We start from the raw sequence: 25,002 nt of genomic DNA, 5'->3' as shown, positions 1-25,002 counted from the left end.
GCTCAGCTGGCCTTCATCTGGGAGGCTAGAGTCCCAATGCAACTCAACTTTTTCCAACTAGAGCTTTTTTTCTAGCACATTCTGAGTAACCTTCAAGCACATTCACAGGCTAGGAGTATTTAAACTTTCCACTAGAGTGTAAATTCCAGTACTTAAGTCCTCACCGGCACTAACAGGATAGGAAGGTGCACGAAGGAATGGCTCAAATCCCTCAGCCTGTCTTTAATGTAGTTTCCTTTGTTCCTTGGTTGGCAAGGTTTCTGCGGCATTAGAGAAACTTCCCAGTGATACAGGTGAAGTGAAAACGGAATCTAGTAGTCCTCCCTCTCCATCTTGCCTCTCCTCAACAGTCAACATGTCAAGCTATGCTTTTGCTACCAGCCAACCTAGACAATGCCGTGGCAGTCAATACTACAAAGTCCATTTTCCTCTTTCTCCAGGAATTCAACCTAAATGTCTAGCTTGGGTTGCTTCACAAGGGAGATCTTTGCTGAAATACAGATGCCCCTCTAAGGTGGTGCTACCTGCCAACTTCTGGCTCAGCTTCTACAGTGGGTCATCTTTACTCTAATTCCAGACCAGACTAAATAGGTCATAGGAAGTTGGTTCTGTGCTGTCCACTAGCTGCAAGACCTGTAAATAATGAAACTTAACAGAGCCCTGAAAGGGCTGTTCTGTGCAAATCATAAATGTTCACACAAGTTGTGTGCTATTAAGTCTCTACTCATGCACATTTAATATTCTTACAAGCAGGTGGGTCGTAACTAAAAATTTATATAAATAAGAAGTCCTAGAATTATATTGTATGAGACTCTGGACATAGAAAACATTATACCTCACCTTGGGTGCCCTATGGGGTCTTGACTATAAGCTTTGGCCAAGCCTTGCTTGTGCATCTTTACACATTCAGTGTTTATCACCTTCTAGGCACATAGTAAGACTCTCAATGAATATTCGTTGAATTTGAAAATTTCCTACAGAAACTTCATTTGAGCCGGGTGCTGGTGGCTCACGCCTGTAATCCTAGCTATTCAGGAGGCTGAGATCTGAGGACCGCGGTTCAAAGCCAGCCTGGACAGGAAAGTCCTGGAGATTCTTATCTCCATTAAACCACTTGAAAACTGGAAGTGGTGCTGTGGCTTAAGCAGTAGAGTGCTCGCCTTCAGCTGAAGAGCGCAGGGACAGCACCCAAGCCCAGAGTTCAAGCCCCACGACCGACCCCCCCCCAAAAAAACAAAAAACTTCATTTGGATACCTCAGCTCTGAAGACTCCTTCCAGAAGATCCTGGTATATCCCAGGTGTGCCAGCAGGGGGCACAAAGGGCTACTCTTCAAATCACAGTGGAGGACACAAACTACACAGGAGGTTTGGATTGAGGCCTCCTGTCCTCATGTATGGGGTGCGCAGCAGAGAGTGGCTAAAAACCCAATGAGTTAAGAACTTGCCTTGAAAAGAGAAGGCACGAGAAAAGAAGGGAGAAGAGGAGAGAAACCTCCCATAGCTGTCAGCCCAAAACAGCCGCTGTCAAGCTCACGTCACCTTGGGAAGGGGCTACAAAGCAGACAATCTTTATTCACAATCGGGGTGGCAGACGGGAGATGCCTCCAGATCAGTCCAAAAGCAAAGATATTGGGAGGAAAGATGGCTCTAGATGGGGACTCAGCACTCATCCTCACCCAGCAGGGCATAAGGGTTTCGGGCAGCCAGGCAGGACCCTGGAGCTGAGGTTGGGGTGTCTTCATCCCCTTCTCCCTCCTCATCAGCATCTCGGTCCTCCTCTCCTTCCTCCTCACAGGAGCTGCTCAGCTCTTCCTCCTCCTCCTCTTCCTCGTCACCAGCTGGCCCCACCCTGCCCTGTAAAACCACCAGCTCTGTGGTCTCTGGATGAGACTCCCAGGTGCCTGGGGAACATAAAGAAGAGAGAAAATGGAGGAGATTTTTGAGCAAGGGATTAAAACCAGAGAAAGATGAGGAAAAGGCAAAGACTGCAAAAAACAATGATTCTAGTAGCTGGCATTCATTCATTCAATTCATTCATTCATCTAACCTTACATGAAGAGCACTGAGTGGAAGCTTGTTCATACTAAACCTCACAACCACCTTTAGGTAGGAGTGTAAATCTGGAAAACATCTTAGCGATGTTAATAAACACAACTGGCCAGCAGGTACAGACCCACATTTAACCCTCACTTGTCTGGTCACCAAAGCCCACATTCTTTTGCCTATCCTGTAGCAGGGGCTGGGAAGAATATCTGGGTTCTGACCTTTCTGTTCGCTGTAGCCCGGGGGATAGAAACATAAGCTGAGGCGGCCATCCACTGCCAGCCTCAGGAGGCTGTTAGCCGCTCTGTATACATCATTGCGAGCTGCTTTGGCTGTCTTGTACCCACGTTTCTCTGCCCAGGCTGCAAGGAGAAAGGAGAGAAACATGTGCATCAGGCTCCAGTTACTCCCATAAAAGTCCTACCAGTTTTCCTCAAAACATTCCAGGCCAGTGGCCAGGCGTCAGTGGCTCACACCTGTAGTCCTAACTACTCAGGAAGCTGAAACCTGAAGATTAAGGTTCAAAACCCACCCAACCAGACAAACTTTGAGACTCAGTTATCTCTAATGAAAACTAGCAAAACAAAACAAAAACCTGAAAGGAGCAGGGTGCTGGAGGCTCATGCTTATAATCTTAGCATGAGATCTGAGGATCACAGTTCAAAGCCAGACCAGGCAGCAAAGTCCATGAGACTCTTATTTCCAATTAGCTACCAAAAAAGTCAAAACTAGAGCTGTGGCTCAAGTGGTAGAGCACCAGCTTTGAACGAAAATGCTAAGGGATAGCATCCAGGCCCTGAGTTCAAACCCCAGTACTGGCACACCCCCCAAAAAAACCAAAAATCTAGAAGTGAGTGAACAAAGGCTTCATTAAGTGCAGAATCTGGAAGAGGACACGAGAAAGGGACAGGGAAGCAAGGTCACAGCAGCCAGGCCAGGTGGGGAACTCACCTTCACAGATGTCCCAGGCACACCAGGGGTGCTCAGCGGAGGGATCCTCAGCCTCTGGGTGGCGTAGGTGGAGGATTGCCTGCACAGGGATCCTGGAGGCCAGATAGCCTACAGCAGTGTAGGGCTCTTGAATCTGGGCGATGGGGTAAATCCCAGCAAGAACCTGCGGGAACAGCACTCAGTACCTTCTATAGTGGACCACCTTCTCAGCCTCCTCCCATCCTTCTGCCACATACCTGCAGCTGCCTAGGCAGCAGAGAGGGGAAGATGAGGCCGGGACAGTCACAGAGCTTCACAGAAGGGGTAAGGAAGTAGGTCTGAAAATATCGGGTATGGCCGGGGGTTCTGGAGACGCTCACGACCTTCCGCCCCACCAGTCCATTGATCAGCGAGGACTTCCCAACATTGGGGAAACCTGAGAAAGGAATGGAAAACCAGTGTCTGTCAGGCCCTTGCTCTGGCAAGTAGCGCTGTAGCAAGGCTGGAGATCAGAAGACTGTCCTGACAACTGTGTAAGGCCTGTAAAATCATTTGGTACATGATAGCACAGACACATGCTCTGTTCCTTTTTTTTTGGTTGATTGTGGGGCTTGAACTCTGGGCCTGGGCGCTGTCCCTGAGCTCTTCAGCTCAAGACAAGCGTTCTACCACTTAAGCCACAGCTCCACTTCTGGTTTTCTGGTGGCTAATTGAAGATAAGAGTCTCATGGACTTTCCTGCCCAGGCTGGCTCTGAACTGTGATCCTCAGATCCTCAGATCTCAGCCTCCTGAGTAGCTAGGATTACAGATGTGAGCCACCGGTGCCTGGCAGCTCTGTTCCTTTGTTGCCCAGTCCTATCTGCCTCCAGGTAATTTTGTATCACCTGAAAATCATGTCATAAATGTCTAAATGGTCCTTGGCAGAAAAAAAAAAAAAGCCCATCCCGGGCTACGAAGGTGGCTCACGCTTGACTGGCATGCATGAGGCCCTGGGTTCAATTCCTCAGTACCATATAAGCAGAAAACACTGGAAGTGGCACTGTGGCTCAAGTGGTAGACCACTAGCCTTGAGCTGAAGAGTTGAGAGACAGTGCCCAAGCTCAGAGTTCAGGCCTCACGACCAAAAAAAAAAAAAAAAATCCCATCCCTGCTGTAGATGAAGAGGAACCAAGGCTTAGAAAATAAGGAAGTGATGTAACACTGCAAACTATGAATAAGGATTTGGCCGCCAACAATGAATCTCAGCCTTTCACTTACAGCTCTGTGATCTCAAGGCAATATACTGAACTTTTCAAGCCTGTTTCTTCATTTCACAGAACAGATCCTTCCTACCTCAGTCCTAGCATCTCATAATAATATCATGACCTGTATAATGAGAAACCTAGCACCCCTTGAGACTCACTACTCCTCTCTCCATCTTTCTAGCCAAGTCCGGGGCCTACCCAGATCTCTAGTCCAGCACTTTGGTCCTCACTGCTTATACTTCACTCTCAAAGATTATTCCCTTCCTTAGTCCTCCCAGTTCAGTTTTGTGGGGGTTTTTTTGTTTGAACTCAGGACTTGAGCTCAGGACCTAGGCACTGTCCCTGAACTTTTTTGCTCAAGTCTAGTTTTCTACCATTTGAGCCACAGTTCCATTTTCAGCTTTTGTGATGAGTAACTGGAACTAAAAGTCTCATGGACTTTCCTGACCCCACTGGGCTTCAAACCAAAATCCTCGATCTTTAGTCTCCTGAGTAGTCAGGATTACAGATTTGAGCCACCAGTGCCAGGCTGGAAGTTCTTTATTCCTTGCTTTCTCTTATGTATGAAATATAAGCCATCAACAATCTTTTTCTCTCCACCTTCAAAATATGTTTTTGACCTTGTCTACCCATTACCACCTGCTATGAGCAGCTCTCATTTCTGCTCTAGACCAATGAGGAGGTCTCTGACTGCTCTCTCAGCTTCCTTTCTTGCTCATCTTCTACCATTCACACTCCATTTAGTAGGCAAAATGAACTTCTGAAAAAGGAAATCAAATACTGTCACTCCTTGTGCTAAATCTACCATGGGCTTCTCATGATACTGAGACTAAAGTCCACAACCATGAGACCCAAAATGATGTGGCCCCTTGTGACCATCTTCCCTCATTTTTCTGTCTCCATCCTCCATCCTCCACATCCCTCAAGTCTTGCAAACCAGAATCACTAAACTTACTCCCACCTCAAGACCCTGTCACTCACTGGCCTTCTGGCTCTCAAGACACTTTTCCCAGAACTTCATCTCCTTACCAGGTGTCTACCCTGGGGAACCCTCCTCTCTAAGTACTCTTTCCTTCTTCAGGGCTTTACTTCATTGCTCCTAGTCTGCCTTCAGTTCACACATCTACTTACTCACAAAGAAACATGCTCCATAAGTGTAGGGACCTTTTTGCCATCTTCACAGAGGCATTTTCCATCCCTAGAATGGCATCTGGCACCTGTAGGTGCTTAATAAAGTGTTTACTCAATGAATAAATGAATGAGAATTGAGAGAAATCCCAACTCAGGACTGCCTGTACCACAGCAAACACTCTTCCTTTCACAACAACAAGTTAGCACAGAGGCCACTGAGAGGGACAGCAGAGGCCCCTGGGAAAGACTGTGTATGTCAGAAATGGGAAGATGGAAAGCCAGGGTGAAATGGCTGGGAAGAGAAGCAACTGCCCACCAGGCAGGGAGGTTTTCAACAAAACAAAAAAGACAGTGAAAAAGAGGCGTCTACTTGGCATCCCTACTATTTTTCTGGGATGGGCTCTTCTTGGTTCCAAAAGCATCTGATACCACAACTTTGCCAAGGTCTTGTCACCTCTCCCATCCACAATGTAAAGGGACCCTGGAACTAAATCAAACAGCCTCTGCCCACAATGGGAGCTGAGACAAAGCCCTTAGTCAAGGGGAGATTGTCTCTGACCACAGAGTGAAAGGGCTCAGATCCAGAAGGGAACTAATACTTGCTGCGCTCCTGCTATGACTTAGCGATCCCTGCACTAGGAAATAAGAACCACAATGGGACAATGAATATTCACATATCACCTCAGAACAAGGTTGGCATGTGGTTATGTACCACATAAATGGTAAAAATTTAACAATCAGTTAAATTAATAACCATTATTACTGTTATCACTATGTGCCAATCATTGTCACACTCTTTCAATACCATGCCCTTCATTCCTCACATCCATTTTCTTGAACTGGGTATAAACATGTTTGTTTTTGGTTTTGCTTTTTTGCTCAAGGCTAGTGTTCTACCATTTTGAGCCATAGCTCCATTTCTAGCTTTTTTTTTTTTTTTATAGTTAATTGGACATAAGAATCTCACAAACTTTCCTGTCTGGGCTGGCTTTGAACCTTGATCCTCAGATCTCAGCCTCTTGAATAGCTAGGATTACAGGCATGAGCCACTGACACTCAGTATGGCATGTTTGTTTTCATGTATTTATTTCTGGCAGTATTGGGGTCTGAACTCAGGGCCTGGTGCTTGCCAGGCAGGTACTCTATCACTTGAGTTACACCTTCAGCCCAACCTTTTCATTTTTATAATCAAAATAACTAGGACTCCGTAGTTAAAGGACTTGTTCACAATCATCCAGCTGAGAAAAGGTGGAATTTAACTCCAACATATCACCCCGTCAGCCTTGCGAGGACTCCTAGTAGAGGCTACTCTCAAGAGACCAGAAGGCCTTCTTTGTACTCAAACACAGTGCCTCCTGGAGGCCACTGGACACAGGTTATCCTGTCCTTACCCACACAGCCGATGGTCACCACACCATCCTTGTAGCGTTCCCGAGTTGGGCCAGTGGGCTCCATTGCTGAGTCAGTCTGCTGTTCCACCAGGACTGCAGGCCCATCTTCTTCCTCCTCCTCCTCCCCAGAGCCATTGCCCCAGGTGGCCCCAGCCACATCCCGAGCAATCTTCTCCCGCCAGCTGCTCAAGTCCACTGCTCAGACAAAGAAATAAAACAGGTCCCACTAAAGTCACTGCGTAGGGTGGGACGAACTGTGCCCTGCACAGCTGATGTCACTAGCATCCTCTGGAATCATAGAGTGCCAACCTGTACAACTTCAAGCCAGAGAATTCCAGCCTTCATTTGACCCCACTCTGGAATCATGTGCATTTTGGTCTGAGTTTCTAAAGAGTTCATGGAAGATGTAAGGTAACAAAGCCAATGTGTCTCCTGCTTACCTTGTGCCTGTCTGCTCCTTATTTCATCCCTCTGCATATCTATAATAGACACTGACTTCCAGAAAGATGAGCAAAATGACTTCAAGCCTCAGGTCTTGCCTGTGAGCTCCCACCTCCCCCCACTCCCCACTCCAACAAGCACATACCTTTTCCCACAGTGATGGCTTCACAGGCTCTCAGCAATTGCTCTGGCCCCAAGGCTCGAGTCCATCCTCTTCCCCGCCTCCGACTCTTCTTCAAGACTGAGATGAGATGGCACCAGAGGATTAGGAAATGGGCTTCTACAGCCCATCTCTCCCACCACCTTTGGGCCCAAGATCAAGTTACCCCTCGCCAGTAAGCTTCTCTGCTCTTCCCTTTGTCCCCTGCCACCCGTTTCTTCCATGATATATTCCTCCTTGCCCACTCACCACTACTAGGCTCTTGCGGAGTTCGAGGGTCCCGAGGGAAAGAAGTGAAAAGGACGATGTGGAGCTGGGGATAGTGTTGGTGGAAATAATGCTTCCAGGCAACCACGAGAGCTGGTGGGGCCAGATCCACCTTGTTCAAGACCAGCACCAAGGCCAACCCAAGTTCTCCAGTCACATACTCATAAAGTGCTGGTGGGAAATTCACAACCTAGGACAAAGTAGTTAAGGGAATAGGGTGAAGAGAGGTCCACCCAGAGATCTCTGCCTCCAGCTCCCCACTCACAAGGCACAGCTCCCAGACAAGACCCTGGCAGTAGCAGATTCTGGAGTAAAAACAGTAAACCAGCCAAACTGAACAAAAAAGACAAAGCAGGGGTTAGTAATACCTGTGCAAGTCTCATGGAGCTTCCTAGAGGTCATGATTAAATATAAAAATCAATGAGAGATATGAAAAGAAAATAGCAACACCTAGCATATTGAGATAAGGGCTAGGATCAAAACAGGAATGGAGGTTGAGGTAGAAAGTAATACCTGATTTTGTGTGCAAAAATCTGTACAAGTGGGTAGACATGCATACAGGCATGCATGCAGGTATGTGCACGTGTGATGTGCTCAGTATGAATGACTGTGAACATGAGTGTGTGAATGTGCTTGTGTATATGGATGTACACATGCACATGTGTATTTGTATGTGCGTGTAGGTTCATTTAGAAACTCCAACCTAAAATGTCCTCCACAGACCTTCCTCTTTCTACTGAAGGACAACAGTGAAGTGGCAGAGTCAGGATTCACAGCAGCAGTCTATGGCCTTAACCACTACCCTACATTCCAGGTGGATTCTGTTGCAATTGATGTGGCCGCACTAGAGAAATGAGATAAGGAAGAAAGGGCATCTTTGGGATGGGCAGGGGAAGTCCCCAGCTGCCTCCACAGAATCCCTGGAATTTTCTGTTGGTCTAGTTCTGGTAGGATAGAAGACAGGACATGCAGTTTTTCATCAAGGGAAGTACAAAAGAAAGTCATCGGGACAGGGGAGAAGTGAAAGGATATGACAAGAGATGAATAAAAAACTGAATTCCGGGCTGGGAAGGTGGCTCAGTGGTAGAGTGCTTGCCTTGCATGGATGAGGCCCTGGGTTCGATTCCTCAGCACCACATAAGCAAAAAGAAAAAACCTGGAAGTGGCACTGTGGCTCAAGTGGTAGAGCGCTAGCCTTGAGCTGAAGAGCTGAGGGACAGCGCCCAGGTCCAGAGTTCAGGCTCCACAACCGGACCCAAAAAAACAAACAAAAAAAAAAAAGTTAAGGATAGCACCCAGGCCAATTTCAAGCTCCAGTACTGGGACAAAAACAAAAACAAAACAACAAAAACAAAATGAGCACTTTGGAAGTAGAGTTGTGGCTTAAGTGGTAGAATGCCAGCCTTGAGTGGAAAAAGGTAACTGAAAGCATGAATTTAAACCCTGGTACCAGCACAAAACACCTGGGGTTGAGTGGGACTAAATTCCCGATTGTAGACATTAGAGGGAGCTGGAAAAACAAAGGAGGCCCCAGTTTTGCAGGAAGCAGAGATAAGAAGATCACGGACTGAGGCCAGCCTGGGCAAAAACAGTGAGACCATATCTCAAAAAACAAGCTGGGGCTAATAATGAGAGAGGTATATGTAGAAGGATCTCAGTCTAAGGCTGACCCAAGACAAAAAATATAAAACCTTATATTATGGATTATGTGGTAAAGCACTTGCCTAGCAAGCACCTAGCTGAGTACAAATCCCAGTACTGAAAGAAAAAACAAAAATGAATAGGAAAAGGTACCTCTCCATGTTCTGATTCCAGCCGCTCACCTTCCCCTACAAGAACTTTCCTCCCTCTTCCCCTTTGCCCACTCTCAAACCAAGTACTCACTGGATGCCGGATATCAGTGATGAGCAGGACAATGTCAGACATCTCTAACACCCGCCACAGCTGCCTCCATGTCTAAAAAGACAAGATCAACGGAAGAGAATCTAACCCAGAGTCCTGTCCAAACTGACCCCAGACCAATTTTTCCAGGGTCATAATGCCCCAACTGCTGGACCCCACTCCACTGTCACCTCCAGGTTGTGTTCAAAGTAGCTGAGCTTCTCAGAAGTGTAAGCTCCATGTATCTTCCCAAGATATTCCTGGAAGCTCCGTTCCTCTTGGCTCATTAGTTGGTCCTTGGACATCTCATAGTTCCAAGGAGGACGTCGGGGAAAGTCCAAGACTAGGAAATCAGGAAAAAGTCCAAGCAAGTATAAGACAGCTCTTACCCTTCCCCAAGAGCACTGCTGATGAGAAACATCCAGATGCCTTGCTCTCACTTACCTGAGCCTGGCTGATAGACTTCTCGGATATCCAGCTCCAGCACTTCCGCACTGACAGGAGTTAGTACTTGTTCTCTGGCTGCTCTCTTTCTTCTCTCCACCTCTTCCCGACTGTCCCGTTCAAAATGCAGCCGGTACCTAAAAGAACAGGGACCACACATCCAGCCACACACTCCCAGTTTTCTCCCTTGTCTGGCAACTTTATAAACCTTCCAATCTCAACCTGTTCAAGTCTCTTTCAGTAGGCCTAACACACCGCCTCCCCCCACTACCCACTACTCTGTCTGTCAAGAAAGATCCTTTCAACCACTTTTAAAAGCAAAACTCTGCAGCCCCTCTAGAAGGGAGGATTATAGGCTGCTCCAGAAAGAACCCCACTGTCTCCTCTTTCGAGCCTCCAGTAGAAGCAGTAGCAGTAGTAGTAGCAGTAACAGCAGCAGTAGCAGAAGCAGCTACCTTTACTGCCCACACTCCGATTTCCAGGTGGGCGCCCCATTCCCTCCCTCACCGATTTGGATCGTAGCCTCTCGACCCCAGGCCCTGGGAAGGCTGCTGGTTGAGCCTACGGATGTGATGGGTCACAGATTCCCCGTCCGAGGTGTCGGTCTGCTCCTCCCGCCGCTCCCGGCTCCCGCTGCGGCTGTTGGAACTGGAGCGTAGCCCATCTTGAAGCCCTGCGGGGAGGGGCCGGTGACGCCAGTGCTGGCCCACTCTTCAGGGACTGAAGGACCCCCAACCCGGCCAGCCAGGTCTCCAGCCTACCCAACTTCTCTTGGGCCTCAGACCTCCCAGCACCCTTCCCGGGCGGACCCTCCCAGGATGCTGGGGGTGGGGGTAGTTACTCCGCCGGGGAACTTGGAGGATGGCGCCCCGTTGGAGCTAGGAGGGACCCCCCTCCCCCAACTCCTTCCCCACTCCTTCCCGAGGTGCAGGGGACTGGAGTCGGGGAATCCCCTCTGCGGTCTCCCACGCAGATCCTCACGGGCCTACCACCCCTCCCACGCCCCCCCTTTCCAGAGGTGCGGCGGGCACACCCCTCCTTCCAGAGGTGCGGGAGCCCGGGCCCCGCCCCCTCCTCCCGCACTGACCTCGCTTCCGCTCCCGCTTATCCTGCAACTGCTTCTTCTTCTGCTTCACGCTGAAGGGCTTCTTCCTCGGCATGGCCCGGACCAGTCAACCTGGCCCGCCCTCCGCCGAGCTCCCGCCGCCTCAACTGACTCCCCCCCGGGGCAGCCCCCGCCGCAAGGGCCCGGGACCCTGGAGGAGGCGGGGCTAGGTGACGTCAGCGGGCGGGCCCGACCGAGGTGCCGCGGCTGCCTGAAAGGAAAAGGCGGACAGGGGTGGGGGTGGGAGGGGAACGGAGTCACTTCCCTCTAGGAACCGGGCGAGGGGGTGATGCGGGGGTGAGCTACCGGCACGGGAGAGCCAGTGGGACCGACAAGCGCGGCGGCTGAGGGGAAGGAGGCGCGCGTGGGAGGAGCGGGCTAACTCCGTCACGGGCGCTACCAACTGGCGCCTGGAGGAGGGGGTTTGCGTGTCATCACTACCTTGCGCTCCCGGGGGAAGCTACCACTCACCTGGAGGGGGCGGTGCGGCGGAGGGCGGGTCCTACCACCTGGACCAGAGCGGGGCGTGGGCCCGCTGTCCAAGCTCAGTGCCAAGCCCCAGCTGCCAGGCCCCGGGGGATGAAGCCGCTCTGCCTGGCTAGGCGGGGGGCACGATCACAGGTCGGAAGAGTCCTGCGTGCCAACCTGCTGTGACCCGATTCCCTCGTGGGAACGACGAGAAGAACCGGGCTTACAGTAGCTCCTAAGTGCAGGCCCGCACGAGAAGAAAAACCCAGGCGGGACAAGGACTTTGGAGAGAGGTCAGGGGGCACCAAGTTGTGCCTGCAGCTGTTACCATAGTAACCAGGGGACCGGATGTGGCGATTTTAGGATGCGACAAGCCTTCTGGTCTCAGGCCTTCAGGCCCCTCGAAAAGCCCGTCGACTCTATGGCACGCCGTAAGTTGCGGGTTGTGGTGCTTTTCCGCATGAGGAGAAAAGCGGAGAAAAAATTAGCCACTTTTAGAAACGCAGCCAAGGGACGGCCCGAGGTTGCCGCCACGCCTGGCAGAGACCGGCGAAGGCAGTTTACATGAGAACGCGGCCGAAGCCAAGATTCCCCGCAGTCTTCCGGAAGTGGGACGGTGGGAGCCTCGGTCTCACGGACCCCCGCCCCCGGAAACGGAAACAGAATCCCAGTGTGCCCCTTCCCCACTGCCCTCCAAATCCCTCTGCAGCCATTGCCGCAGCCACGATGCCGAAACGAAAGAAGCAGAATCAGCAGCAGCAGCAGCCGCCGCCGCCCCAACAGCCTCCACTGTCTGAGCGGGATGAGACTGGAGATGAGGAAGATGAGAGTCCCATCGGTGAGGGGCTGGAGAAGGGTGGGCACACGCTTGTCAGCCTGGTCAGGGCGAGGAGCGAGAAGCTGGTAGTGCGGGGAGAGGGGCTCAGGCGGAAGGAAGAGGGGCCCAGGCGCTGGGGCGAAGGTGGGAGAGGTCTGCTCCGGACGGAACCTTTCAACGAGGAGTTCTCTGACTTAACCCTTCCACCTTATTCTAACCCCCAAAAACCTTTCTAGAGAAGGCGGAGGAGGTGAGGATAAAGAGCTCTTGTGCGCAGCCGCAGAATGGCAGGGGAGAGAGACTGTAAGGGATTTGACAGATTGTGATGGCTGGGATGACAGTTTGTGACCATACTTCACTGCGAAGGTGGACGTGTAGACTTTTCAGAAGTAAGGAGAAAGGGGTGGGAGAGAGAGAGAGAAAGGCCAGCAGTTAAGGTATGGGATTGTGTTAATGGCATCATGAGGGGAAAAAAAGTTGTCAGTATCTTATATCGCCCCTTTGATGGAGTCTCCACTTTCTGTCAAGCCTGAAACAGCTTTGCAGTGGAAAGGGCGGAAAGAGGAAACGAAGACTTATAATAACGCTGAAAATATACTTGACTTCTGGTTGCATCTTAAAAATGAGTAACAGAACAAAATAGCCTGAGAACAGGATTGTCACCCCTTAGTCTATCCTAATGACCATACTTTTGTATCTGTTCTTAGGACCACCCAGCCTTCTGGGCCCTCCCCCCATGGCCAATGGAAAGCCTGGTGAACCCAAGTCAGGTGAGGAGTAAGGACTCTGAATTCTTGGGTTTTTTTTGTCCTAAAGGAGAGAGTAAAACCAATGGAGATTTAAAAATCAGAAGGTTCGGGCTGGGAATGTGGCTTAGCTGTAGAGTGCGTGCCTAGCGTGTATGAAGCCCTGGGTTCTATTCCTCAGTACCACATAAACAGAAAAAGCCGGAAGTGGTACTGTGGCTTAAGTGGTAGAATGCTAGCCTTGAGCAAAAAAGTTCAGGGACAGTGTCCAGGCCCCGAGTTCAAGCCTCAGAACTGGCCAAAAAACAAACAAAAATCAAAAGGTTAGGCATTTGTACCTAAGTAAATGGAGAGAAATTGTATGTTGATAAGTTTGAAAACACAGTGTTACAAAATATTTCCCAAATTGTCCCATATGTTCAATGCATTCCCAATCAATCCCTGTAATGCTTGTGTGAAGAAAGTAAGCATTTTACCTCATTATATAGAAATGCAGAGGCTCTGGGTAGAGACTGGCAAGACATTCTTAAAAAGGGGAGGCTTTATTCTGAACATCAAGACGCTACAACACCACAGTAGTTATGACACTAGTTTGGACACAGATAGAAGTATAAGTCAGCTTAAAGAGTCTAGTAAAAGGCCCACAGATGTAGTGACACTTGAATGTGGAAACAGAACTGAAGAAGTGGTCTTCTTTTCAATGACATTTTTGGGAAAAAAATGAAATTTGACCTCTTATTCTCATTGATAACATCAATTTCACACATGTAAAAAGCAGAAGAATCATTCTCTAAAAAGTATATAAAGAAACACACATGCTTACTCTAAAGTTAAAAGGAAGATTGATATATTGAACTGCATCAGATAGTATAAATTTATGTTAGTCAGATAACACTAGAAAGTTTAACAGGAGCTGAGTGCCAGTGGCTCACACCTCACTCAAAAGAGGATCATGGTTCAAATCCAGCTGGGGCAGGAAAGTCTGTAAAACTCTTGTTTCCTATTAACTACCAAAAAGCTAGAACTAGTGCTGTGGCTCAGGTGGTAGAGTGCTAGTCTTGAGCATAAAAGCACAGAAACAGCTCCTAGGCCCTGAGTTCAAACCCCAGGGCCAACACACATACAATCATAAAGAAATGAACAGGAAACATAGCATAGAAGATATTTACAACAACAATAAACAAGTTCATATCTAGAATTTTTTTTTTTTTTTTGGTCAGTCATGGGGCTTGAACTCGTGGCCTTAGCATTGCCCCTCAGCTTAGGCATGAGCCCCTGGCGCCCGGTGTCATATCTAGAATTATATAAGGAGTTTCTTCAGGGTCAGGTTCCAGTGGCTCAAACTTATAATCCTAGCTACTCGGGAGACTGAGATCTGCCTATCAAGGTATAAAAACATACATATATGAGAGACTCATTTCCAGTTAACCAGCAAAAAGATGGAAGTGGAGGTGTACCAGCCTTGAGCAAAGAAAGCTAAAGGACCCTGAGTTCAAATCTCAGTACCAGCACCCAAATTTAGAAAATGAATAAAATAATTTCTCCAGACAACCCATTAAAAAGACTATGTAACCACTATGTTAAACAGTTTGAAAATTTATCAAAAAAAAAAAAGTGCTATGTGATTCAACAGACCCCAGCTAGGTATATATCCAGAAGAAAACAAGATTTGCACACTCATTCATAGATAGCAGCACATTCACAATATTTAAGAGTTAGATAGAAGGAATCCAATGTCCATTGACAGAAGAATAGTTAAACAAAATGTGTATACATTCAGCAGACTTGCTTGACCTTGTAAAGGAAGAAAAGTGCCCTTAGATTCTATATAACATAGATGAACCTTGAGTACATTATGCTAAGTGACATAAACTGAAATAATTGCTGTAAGTTCCCTTCACATGAACTGTCTAAAATCAAATACATAGCCAACCTCTGGTGGCTCACACCTATAGTCCTTAGCTACTCAGGAGGCTGAGATCTGAGGATTACAGTTCAGAGCTAGCTTGGGCAGGAAAGTCTGTGAGACTGTTACTGCCAATTAACCACCAGAACCTTAGAAGTGGTGCTATGGCTAGACATGGTAGAACTCTAGCCTTGAGTGAAAGAGCTCAGGGACAGCACTCAGGCCCTGAGTTCAAGCCCCATGACTGACCACCCCCTCCCCCCAAAAATAGAGAGAAATAATAGAATGATGATTACTAGTGAAGAAAAGGAAGAAAGAGAGTTTAATGGTTACAGTGTTTCAGTTTTATAAAGTAAAGTTCAGGGGATATATTTCACAGCATGAATATACTTAACGCTCTGTGGACTTAAAACTGATTAAGTGAGGAGGAGGGGGAAGCAGTGGCTTTTGCCTATAATTCTAGCTACTCAGGAGGCTGATACTTGAGACTCACAGTTTGAAGCCACTTCAGGCAAGAAAGTCCATGAGATTGAGGGGTTTTTTTGGTCAGTTGTGGGGCCTGAACTCTTGGCCTAGACACTGTCTCTGAGCATTTCAGCTCAAGGCTAGCACTCTACCATTTGAGCCACAGCACCACTTCCGGCTTTTTCTGCTTATGTGGTGTTGAGGAATTAAACCCATGGCCTCATGTATGCAAGGCAAACACTATACCACTGAGCCACCTTCTAGCCCTCCATGAGATTCTTATCTCCATTTAACCACCAAAAAGCCAGAACTGGAAGCTCTAGCTCAAGTTTTGGAGTTCTAGACTTGAGCTCAAAGAGAGTGCCTAGGCCCTAAGTTCAAGATCCAGAACAAAAGAAACAAGACCCCCAAAAAAAGAAACAAAAGAAAAAATCTGGCTAAATAACAATTTTTTTTGGGGGGGGGGTCCAGTTGTGGGGCCTGAACTCTGGGCCTGGGCACTGTCCCTCAGCCCTTCAGCTCAAGGCTAGTGCTCTACCACTTGAGCCACAGCACCACTTCCGGCTTTTTTCTTTTTGCTTATGTGGTGCTGAGGAATCAAACCCAGGGCCTCATGCATGCAAGGCAAGTGCTCTACCACTGAGTCACCTTCCCAGCCCTAAATGACAAATTTTTCTATGTTTGTTTGTTTTTTTTTTTAACCACAAAAACAAAACCCACCACTCAAAATAATGACAAAGAAAAAGACGGGATAGCAAGTGTTGTTTAGCCAGGGAACAGCTGGCTAGGAGTATAAATTGGTTACAACTTTGAAACAAAACTTAACATTATTAAACTTGAACATACATGGACTCTTTTACCAAGGATCCCTAGACTACATATATACTCAAGAGAAATGCATTCATAAGTGTACTAAAAACATGTATAAAAATGTTCATAGCAGCATTTTTCCTTATAGCCCCAAACTGGAAACCACCCACATGTTCATCATCAGTAGAGTGGATAAATCAGTTATTGCGTGTGCATGCAATGGGATACCACGCTGCAATGAAAATGAACGAACACTGCTACAGGCAACCTGAATGAATCTCGCAAACACGTTGAGCGAAAGGAGGCAAAGTTCAAAAACAGGCAAAGATTAATAATCTATGATGTTAGAAGACAGGCTGATGGTTCTCTTTGGGGAGGAAGGAGGGGCAACTGGAAGGGTCTTTTGAAGTGCGGATAGGCTCTCTCTCTTCACCTAGGTGGTGGAAACACAAATGGTTATTTTGTGGTAATTAAGCACTTAAAATTGATGTGTCTTTATATGTTCTACTTCAATAAAGATGGGGGCAAATAAGGGCTTCTGTTTCAAGACTAGGTTGTCATACTCATTTGGTGACTCTTCTGTGTCTTTCTCCAGCTCTTCACAGAGGCCCTCCAGGATCAAGGGGACCAATGATTCCACCACTGCTGAGCCTCCCTCCTCCTCCCCGGGGCAGAGGCCCAATTCGGGGAGGCCTAGGCCCCAGGTCTGGTCCATATGGTCGTGGATGGTGGGGAATTAATGCTGAACCTCCTTTTCCGGGGCCGGGCCATGGGGGTCCCTCCAGGGAAAGCTTTCACAAAGAGCAGAGAAACCCTCGAAGGCTCAAAAGCTGGTCTCTTATCAAGAATACCTGCCCACCTAAGGATGGCCCCCAGGTTATGGAAGGTGAGGTCCATGTTGTGATGCCTATACACATTTCATACCCATCACTCCCATAGTGGCCTAATTCCCAGGATACCTGTGACCCTGAGCTGCAGTGCAAGGGATTGAACCTAAGGCTAATCTCCCAGCTATCTTATGAAGTAAGACAGCCCTGATTGTTTTTTCCCCCAGAAGAAAGAGTACTATTCCATAATACCTGGAGGTGTTAAAAATAAAGGTCAGTGTGCATTGTATTTAGTATGCCTGAAGCCAGAATACCTGGAAGTGGTAGGGGGTAGGAAATTGGATTTTTATTTCTGCTTTCCACTCCATTTCTGTTTTTTTTTGTTACTCGGATTTTTAAACCACTCAATTATCACTTGTCCACAGACAAATCCAGCCGCCCTGTCTGCCGACACTTTTCCAAAAAGGGTCACTGTCGATATGAAGACCTCTGTGCCTTCTACCATCCAGGCGTCAATGGACCTCCTCTGTGAGACTGTGCCTTCCCATCCAGACTGGAAAGAGTCCTCTAACCTAGTGGCCATGTATTTCCCCGTGGCCTAGTGACAGCTACTCCGAGGCTCTTCCACCCAGCACCCTCAGTCAAGTGACCCATTCATCACCAGCGCACAGTGCGCACTGGCTCTGATACAGGCTCCAGAGACTCACCTTCAGGACCCCATCTTGTTCCCTTCACTCGGATCTTCTCCTTCGCCAAGTGACTGCTTAACAGGAAACCTTTGGTGCTCTTTCTTGTGCATCTGTCCACCTGTTCCCCAGTATTGCCCTCGATTCCTGAGAGCCCTGGAGCAGTTCGCTATCCTCTCTAGCTGGTTGTCCTCTTTACGTGACACCCCAGTGTTTTCAGCTGCTTGGGAAACTTGCCAGGTTATCTGGCCGACACACAGTTACTTCCTGAACAGCCATCCCCCTACTTTTGGATTTTGTAGTTTCTCTGTCAGTAGCATGATCCCCACCACTATGGTCTGTGATCACTGTGCTTTGTGAAACTGTGCATCCCCCTGTAGCCTTTCTCAGTGTCCGTGGCATTTTTGTGACTTCTCAACACTAGAATAAGTTTTTTCTTAGTACCCTCTAGCCTTTCCCTATCTCCCAACATGGAGGAATTGTGAAACTTCCCCCAGCCTGGTCCTCCCCATTTTGGTGTTGGTTGTTCTGAGTCTGACATGGGCCAGTAATGTCTTGTAAGGCCTCAGACAACAAGCCTTCTCCCCAGCCTATTTTAGTTAGGCTCTGTCATTGTGAGGCCACCAGCCTTTTCATTTGAATTCTGTGAATCTCTACCTGGCCTGTCTTTGGGTGGAACCTGTCCCCCTCTTCCCTCACATCCCTGGCACTGGTTGTTTTCTGTGAAAACGGCAGTGAACAGGTTCAGTTCTGAACTGGCCCTGAGGAAATGGGTCAGGAGTTGTGTAGGCAAGAGGGAAGGATGAGTGCTGTTGGAGAACTGAGAATGATTTTTTTTTTCTTTTTAACATTTTTTATATTAGTAATAAACACAGTGGAAACAAGCATTTTCTTTCATCTCTGTATTCCAGCCCTCTGAAAGTGCAGATGTTTTTAGTTCATGCACAATACTGATGTAAAATGTGATGCTTAAGTCCATTCTCATCTTGAGAGAATGAGTCAGGTCTCATTTGTCAATAGAGAAATGTGCTTAAGGCAGGCAGCAGTGGCTCATGCCTGTAATGTTAGCTACTCAGGAGGCTTAGATCTGAGGATCACAGTTCAAAGCCAGCATGGGCAGGAAAGGCCAAGAGACATCTCCAGTGAGCCACCAGAAAAAGCTGGAAGTGGAGCTGTGAGTTGGATATGCAAGCTTTGATATTCATGGACATTTATTTATCTTCATATTAAGTACCTCTCATCCCAGATTGTCAATTTTAAGTAGTCATAACAAAACCAGCTTGTTTTTTATTTTTAAGTAAAAAAGCCTGGGGTTTCAACTTGGGCTGGGCAGTGTCCCTGAACCTCTCTTTGCTCAAGGTTAGCACTACCACTTGAGCCACAGCACCACTTCTGGCTTTTTCTAAGGAGAATATTGGAGATAAAGAGTCACAAGGTTTCCTGCTGGGGCTGGCTTTGAACCTGATCCTCAGATCTCAGCCTCCTGAGTAGCTAGGATTACAAGTGTGAGCCCCTGACACCCTGCTCCCAGCTTTTTGTTGTTGGTTGTGGGGCTTGAACTCGGAGCTTGGGTGCTATCCTTGAGCCTGTTTGTACTCAAGGCTAGTGCTCTACCACTAGAGATACATTTTTTGTGTGTGGTTGTTTTGTTTTTTAACAAGGATTTGTTTTTAGTATATCATACTGTTATAATAAGAAATGAAGAAGAGAAACATTTTCCCACACCAGAAATGAGAGCAAAAGACTTCCCAAAGGTGGGCGCTGGTGGCTCACACCTGTAATCCTAGCTACTCAGGGGGCTGAGATCGGAGGATCTCGGTTCAAAGCCAGCCTGGGCAGGAAAGTCTGTGAGACTTTTTTTTTGGGGGTGGGGGGGCTCCGGTCGTGGGGCCTGCACTCTGGGCCTGGGCGCTGTCCCTCAGCTCTTCAGCTCAAGGCTAGCGCTCTACCACTTGAGCCACAGCACCACTTCCGGCTTTTTTCTTTTTGCTTATGTGGTGCTGAGGAATCAAACCCAGGGCCTCGAGCATGCAAGGCAAGCGCTCTACCACTGAGCCACCTTCCCAGCCCCCATCTGTGATACTTATCTCCAATAAACCACTAGAAAACCAGAAGTGGCACTGTGGCTCAAGCAGTAGAGTGCTGGCCTTGAGCTGAAGAGCACAGGGACAGCGCCCAAGCCCAGAGTTCAAGCCTCACAACCAACCGAAAACAAAAAAAAGACTTCCCAAAATTTTTTTCTTTTCCCAGTCCTGTGCCTTGAACTCGCCTGGGCTCTGTCCCTGAGTTTCTATTGGCTCAAGGCTAGCACTATACCAATTGAGCCACAACACCACTTCTGGCTTTTTCTGCATGGTTTATTGGAGATAAGAGTCTCAGACTTTACTGTCCAGGCTGGCTTCAAACCATAATCCTCAAATTTCAGCCTTTTGAGTAGCTACAATTACAGGCATAGACTACCATTGCCTGGCTCTTAAGACTTTGAAGAAACTGGATGCCAATGGCTCACACCTGTAATCCTAGCTACTCAGGAGGCTGAGATCTGAAAATCACAGTTCGAAGCCAGCCTGGGCAGGAAAGTCCATGAGACTCATCTCCAATTAACCACTAGAACACCGGAAGTAGTGCTGTGACTCAAGCAGTAGAGTGCTAGTCTTGAGTTGAAGAGCTGAGGGACAGAGTTCAAGCCCCATAACCGACAGAAAAAGAAAAAAAAAGAGCCTGGGGAAGCTGGGTGCTGGTGGCTCACACCTGTAATCCTAGCTACTCAGAAGGCTGAGATCTGAAGATCATGGTTTGAAGCTGGCCTGGACAAGAAAGCCTGTGAGACTTAATCTCTAAATAATCACCAGAAGACCAGAAATAGAGCTGTGGCTCAGACTGGTAAGAGTGCCAGCCTTGAGTATAAAAGCTAAGGGAGGGCTGGGAAGGTGGCTCAGTGGTAGAGTGCTTGCCTTGCATGCCTGAGGCCCTGGATTCGATTCCTCAGCACCACATAAGCAAAAAGAAAAAAGCCGTAAGTGGCACTGTGGCTCAAGTGGTAGAGCGCTTGCCTTGAGCTGAAGAGCTGAGGGACAGCGCTCAGGCCCAGAGTTCGGGACCCAAAAAAAAAAAAGCTAAGGGACAATGACTAAGCCCTAAGACCTGTAGGGTACCAGAATTGGTACCCAAAAAAAAAAAGTCTTAACATAGTTACAAGTTAAAAAGTAGGCAGCTGGGCACCGGTGGCTCACTTCTGTAATCCTAGCTACTCATGAGGCTGACATCTGAGGATCATGGTTCAAAGCCAGCCTGGGCAGGAAACTCTGTAAGACTCTTATTTCCAATAAGCCACTAGAAACCGGAAGTGGTGCTGTGGCTCAAGTGGTAGAATGCTCGCCTTGCGCTGAAGAGCACAAGGACAGCGCCCAGGCCTAGAGTTCAAGCCCTGCAACCAACAACAATAAAAAGAAGTAGACAGTCAAGTCCTGTGATAGTCATTACAAGGTCCTCAGGCATTCTAAACACTAACCCCAGCTTTGTGTTTTGTAGTCTATAACCCAGACCATAAACTTATTCATGGTCCAAAGTAAAGCTCTAGTTCCCTCATCTATTTCAAAGACTGGATAAAGGGCAGAAAACAAGTCATCTTTGAGGAACTTTCCTCAAAAGAGCCTATGGCTCTTCTGACTTGTATTTTACTATGGCTAATAACTAGTTCTTTGGGAACCATGTGATTTCAAAAAGCATGCCGTCAAGCATGAGCAACCAGGCATGGTGGAGCATGCTTTAATCCTAGCACTTGGGAGACAAGCAGGATAGTGAGTTCAAGGCCAAATTAGGCTATATAGTGAGATCCTGTCCCAAATAAAATTTAAAAGGCAGAATGATTCTATGATTACCCTTCTTGATCTTATGGAGGAGGAAAGAATATAATAAGGTGAAAGTTACAGGGCTAGGAATGTGGCTTACTGATAGAGTGCTTGCCTAGCATGCATACTGATTCCTCAGTACCACATAAACAGAAAAAGCCAGAAGTGGCACTGTGGCTCAAGGAGAGTGCTAGCCTTGAGCAAAAGAAATTCAAGGACAGGCCCTGAGTTCAAGCCCCAGGGGAAAAAAGTCATCATTCCAAGAGAATTCATTTGCTTTTTTTTTTCTTTTTCTTTTTTGGTCAGTCGTGGGGCTTGAACTCTGGGCCTGGCGCTGTCCCTCAGCTCTTCAGCTCAAGGCAAGTATTCTACCACTTGAGCTGCCATGCCTCTTCCAGTTTTCAGGTGGTTAATTGGAATGAGAGTCTCATGGACTTTCCTGCCTGGGCTGGCTTTGAATCTCAAACCTCAGATCTCAGCCTCCTGAATAGCTAGGATTACAAGGGTGAGCCACCGGCACCCAGCATTCATTTGCTTTTCAAATTGTTTTAATTTTTGCAATAATGGGTTTTGAACTCAAGGGCTCGCACTTACTACACAGGTTTATAACTTGAAACACAATCTGAGTCCTTTATGCCTTAGTTATTGTGTGGTGAAGATCTCAAATTATTTCTAGATTATCACAGACCAAAATCACTGCAGTTACACATCCACTTAGCTGGGACGATTGGCATGTACCACCACCATACCTTGCCCAGCTTTGAATGCTTGCGATGGAATTTGGCAAACTTTTGTCTAGGCTGGTCTCAGACCTTGCTCTTCCCAATCTCTGCCTCACTTATAGTATAGCTAAGATTACATTTGTACTTTTGTAGTTTGCATGGTAACCATTTTTTGTGCTTAGAAAAGATTATAAAAGCTGGGTATTGATGTCTAATGCCTGTAATCTGGTCTACTCAGGAGGCTGAAATCTGAAGGTCAAAGTTCAAAGCCAGCTTGGGCAGGAGTTCATGAGACTTATTTCCAATTAACTATCATTAAACCAGGAGTAGTGCTGTGCTGAAAGTGGTAGTGCGCTAGACTTGAGCAAAAGAGCTCAGGGACAGTGCCCAGGTTCTGAGTTCAATCCCCACAACAAAAAAAAGTTACAAGCTTTGTCTAAACTTCACCATCATAGAATGACTTTATATGACACTTAGTCTTCTATGAGATTATGTTCAACAAGAGTACCATAGACTATCCATATCAGACCAGCTCTTGGCAACACAAAAGCTGTTAATGTAAGACTATGTCCTAGTTGTCAGGAACTGTTTTTCTCAAAAATAAAATGGATTGGGCTGGGAAGGTGGCTCAGTGGTAGAGTCCTTGCCCTATGCATGAGGCTCTGGGTTCGATTCTTCAGCACCACATAAACAGAAAAGGCCAGAAGTAGAACTGTGGCTCAATGTAGCCAGGCACCAGTGGCTCATGCCTGTAATCCTAGCTACACAGGAGGCTGAGATCTGAGGATCATGGTTCAAAGCCAGCCCAGGCAGGAAAGTCAGTGAGACTCTTATCTCCAATAAACCACTAGTGCTATGCCTCAAGCAGTAGAGTGCTCACCTTGAGCTGAAGAGCGCAGGGACAGTGCTCAAGCCCAGAGTTCAAGCCCCACCACCGACAAAAAAAAGAAAAAAGAATTGTGGCTCAAATGGTAAAGCACTAGCCTTGAGCTGAAAGAGCTGAGGGACACCGCCCAGGCCCAAAGTTCAGGCCCCACGATCAACAAAAAATAAAATAAGGGCTGGGAAGGTGGCTCAGTGGCAGAGTGCTTGCTTTACATGCATGAGGCCCTGGGTTCCATTCCTCAGCACCACATAAGCAGAAAAAACCCAGAAGTGGTGCTGTGGCTCAAGTGGTAGAACTAGCCTTGAGCTGAAGAGCTGAGGGACAGAGCCTGGGCCCAGAGTTCAGGCCCCACAACCAGCCAAAAAAATAAATAAATAAAATGAACAAATAAAATGGACAAATACAAGTTGTGATGAGTGATGTGAAAGACATAAATGGCCCAAGGGGCTCCCTAAAACACACTGGCTATAATAGACTTCTCCCAGAAGTCTAACTGGGAATCCTGGGCAGAAAAGCCCAGAACTTGGCCTTGAGGAACTCTGACATTTAGTGGCTTGGTTAAATCAAATGCAATACTGCCACCAACAACAACAAACATTAAAGAGAGACAGCGAGAGATCTCTGAATGGAACTGTCTGCCTGCTCTTTGTGAGTTCCATGCTGACCTCTATAAGCATTGTCTTACTTAAGCCTTGCATTCATTCACTGTGCTTATTACTGCATATTTTACTGCCAACTCAAGGGCAAGCACTGTTTTAGGGACTGGAAATCTATCTGTGAAAGGACAAAAACCTACCATGTGGAGTTTACATTGTTTTCAGCATAAGAGATAAAAGTGTAGTAAAATTTTAAGTAATAAGTATGTGGAAGAAAATGTGAAGGAAGTATGTTTAATTGTAACCCCCTTGTAAAACCTATTGAAGTTCAGAAAATAAAGAGAAGAAAATAGCCAAAAGCTACAGAGTGACAGGTAGAAAAGATAAAACTGACATTAAAATAGGTAACGTCGACAGAGACTTAAATGAAGTAAATTCATTCCATGCATAGGGAATACTTAAGGGCAAAGGTCTTTTGAGGCAGGGATGAGTTTTGAAATAAAAATAGAGAGCCAGTGTGACTAGATTGTAGGAAATGAGATCATGAAGTTCAGCAAATTGGGCCTGGTGGTACATTCCTGTAATACCAGTACTTGAAAAACTGAATCAGGAGGCTATATAGTTCAAAGCAGCCTAACCTGTAATCACCAGTTACTAAGAAGGCAGAAATAGGAGCACACCACTGTCCATGGGCAAAAGAACTGAGATAGGCAGATAAAGCATGGTCATGGTTGTTTTAGCCTCTGGTAAGATTGACCCACTGATCTGCCCTGTCTGAGGACTTCTCCAAGACTACTACTTTCTCACCTAATGACCATCAAAAAGTACCAACACATGTCCCACACAGACCAGCAAAAGAAAATTTCCCTTAATAGCACATGTGCAGTACTGCACTTAGCTGTCCTTAAGTAAACTTGCAGTAGAGACTCCTAATATGCCTATGTTTGTGCCTGGAATAAAATTAATATCATTATGACAGAATGCACTGTGGGAATGGTCATACATAATTTAAAACGGTTATGTAACCACCTTCTGCCACTCCAAACTGTCAATTATGAAGAACCTCAGTTTTGCTCAATTATTTGAGATGCTGAGAACGTGGGATGACACTTAACTGCGCCACCATCCTGTAACAGCACATGATACTGCCTAAAAAATTGAAAACTGTAGGCATGACTCAAGT

At 47.1% G+C, this 25,002-nt stretch overlaps 2 protein-coding genes across 6 annotated transcripts; one reads left to right on the top strand and one right to left on the bottom strand.

Annotated features, from left to right (window-relative positions):
* Positions 1-1,553: 1,553 nt before the first annotated feature.
* On the bottom strand, positions 1,554-11,427 carry Gnl1 (G protein nucleolar 1 (putative)). The gene is made up of 12 exons (XM_042684053.1): positions 11,022-11,427; positions 10,442-10,607; positions 9,935-10,071; positions 9,682-9,833; positions 9,494-9,565; positions 7,592-7,799; positions 7,328-7,423; positions 6,742-6,936; positions 3,232-3,410; positions 2,996-3,158; positions 2,266-2,406; positions 1,554-1,902 (listed from the first exon to the last, which is right to left on the bottom strand). The coding sequence occupies exons 1-12, from the start codon at positions 11,092-11,094 to the stop codon at positions 1,661-1,663; spliced, it is 1,824 nt and encodes a 607-aa protein (XP_042539987.1). The 5' UTR covers positions 11,095-11,427; the 3' UTR covers positions 1,554-1,660.
* Positions 11,428-11,530: 103 nt separating this feature from the next.
* Prr3 (proline rich 3) lies at positions 11,531-18,649 on the top strand. 5 transcript variants are annotated; one of them, XM_042684131.1, is made up of 5 exons: positions 11,532-12,345; positions 13,032-13,094; positions 16,847-17,137; positions 17,306-17,351; positions 17,504-17,588. In XM_042684131.1, exons 1-4 carry the CDS (start codon positions 12,072-12,074, stop codon positions 17,341-17,343), a joined length of 666 nt encoding a protein of 221 aa, XP_042540065.1. In that variant the 5' UTR covers positions 11,532-12,071; the 3' UTR covers positions 17,344-17,351; positions 17,504-17,588. The 5 variants fall into 5 exon arrangements, 4 of the variants coding, with proteins under 4 accessions (XP_042540064.1, XP_042540065.1, XP_042540066.1 ...); XM_042684132.1 differs by lacking the exon at positions 17,306-17,351 and having other exon boundaries at positions 11,538-11,938; positions 12,217-12,345; positions 17,504-18,649; XM_042684130.1 differs by lacking the exon at positions 17,504-17,588 and having other exon boundaries at positions 11,531-12,345; positions 17,306-17,367.
* Positions 18,650-25,002: the final 6,353 nt, after the last annotated feature.

This window comes from Dipodomys spectabilis, unplaced genomic scaffold, assembly GCF_019054845.1.
Source record: "Dipodomys spectabilis isolate Male_0828 unplaced genomic scaffold, ASM1905484v1 ptg000085l, whole genome shotgun sequence".
Classification (NCBI taxonomy): domain Eukaryota; kingdom Metazoa; phylum Chordata; class Mammalia; order Rodentia; family Heteromyidae; genus Dipodomys; species Dipodomys spectabilis.
Note: the sequence above shows the minus strand (reverse complement) of the source record. Positions and strands in the feature narration are given on the sequence as shown.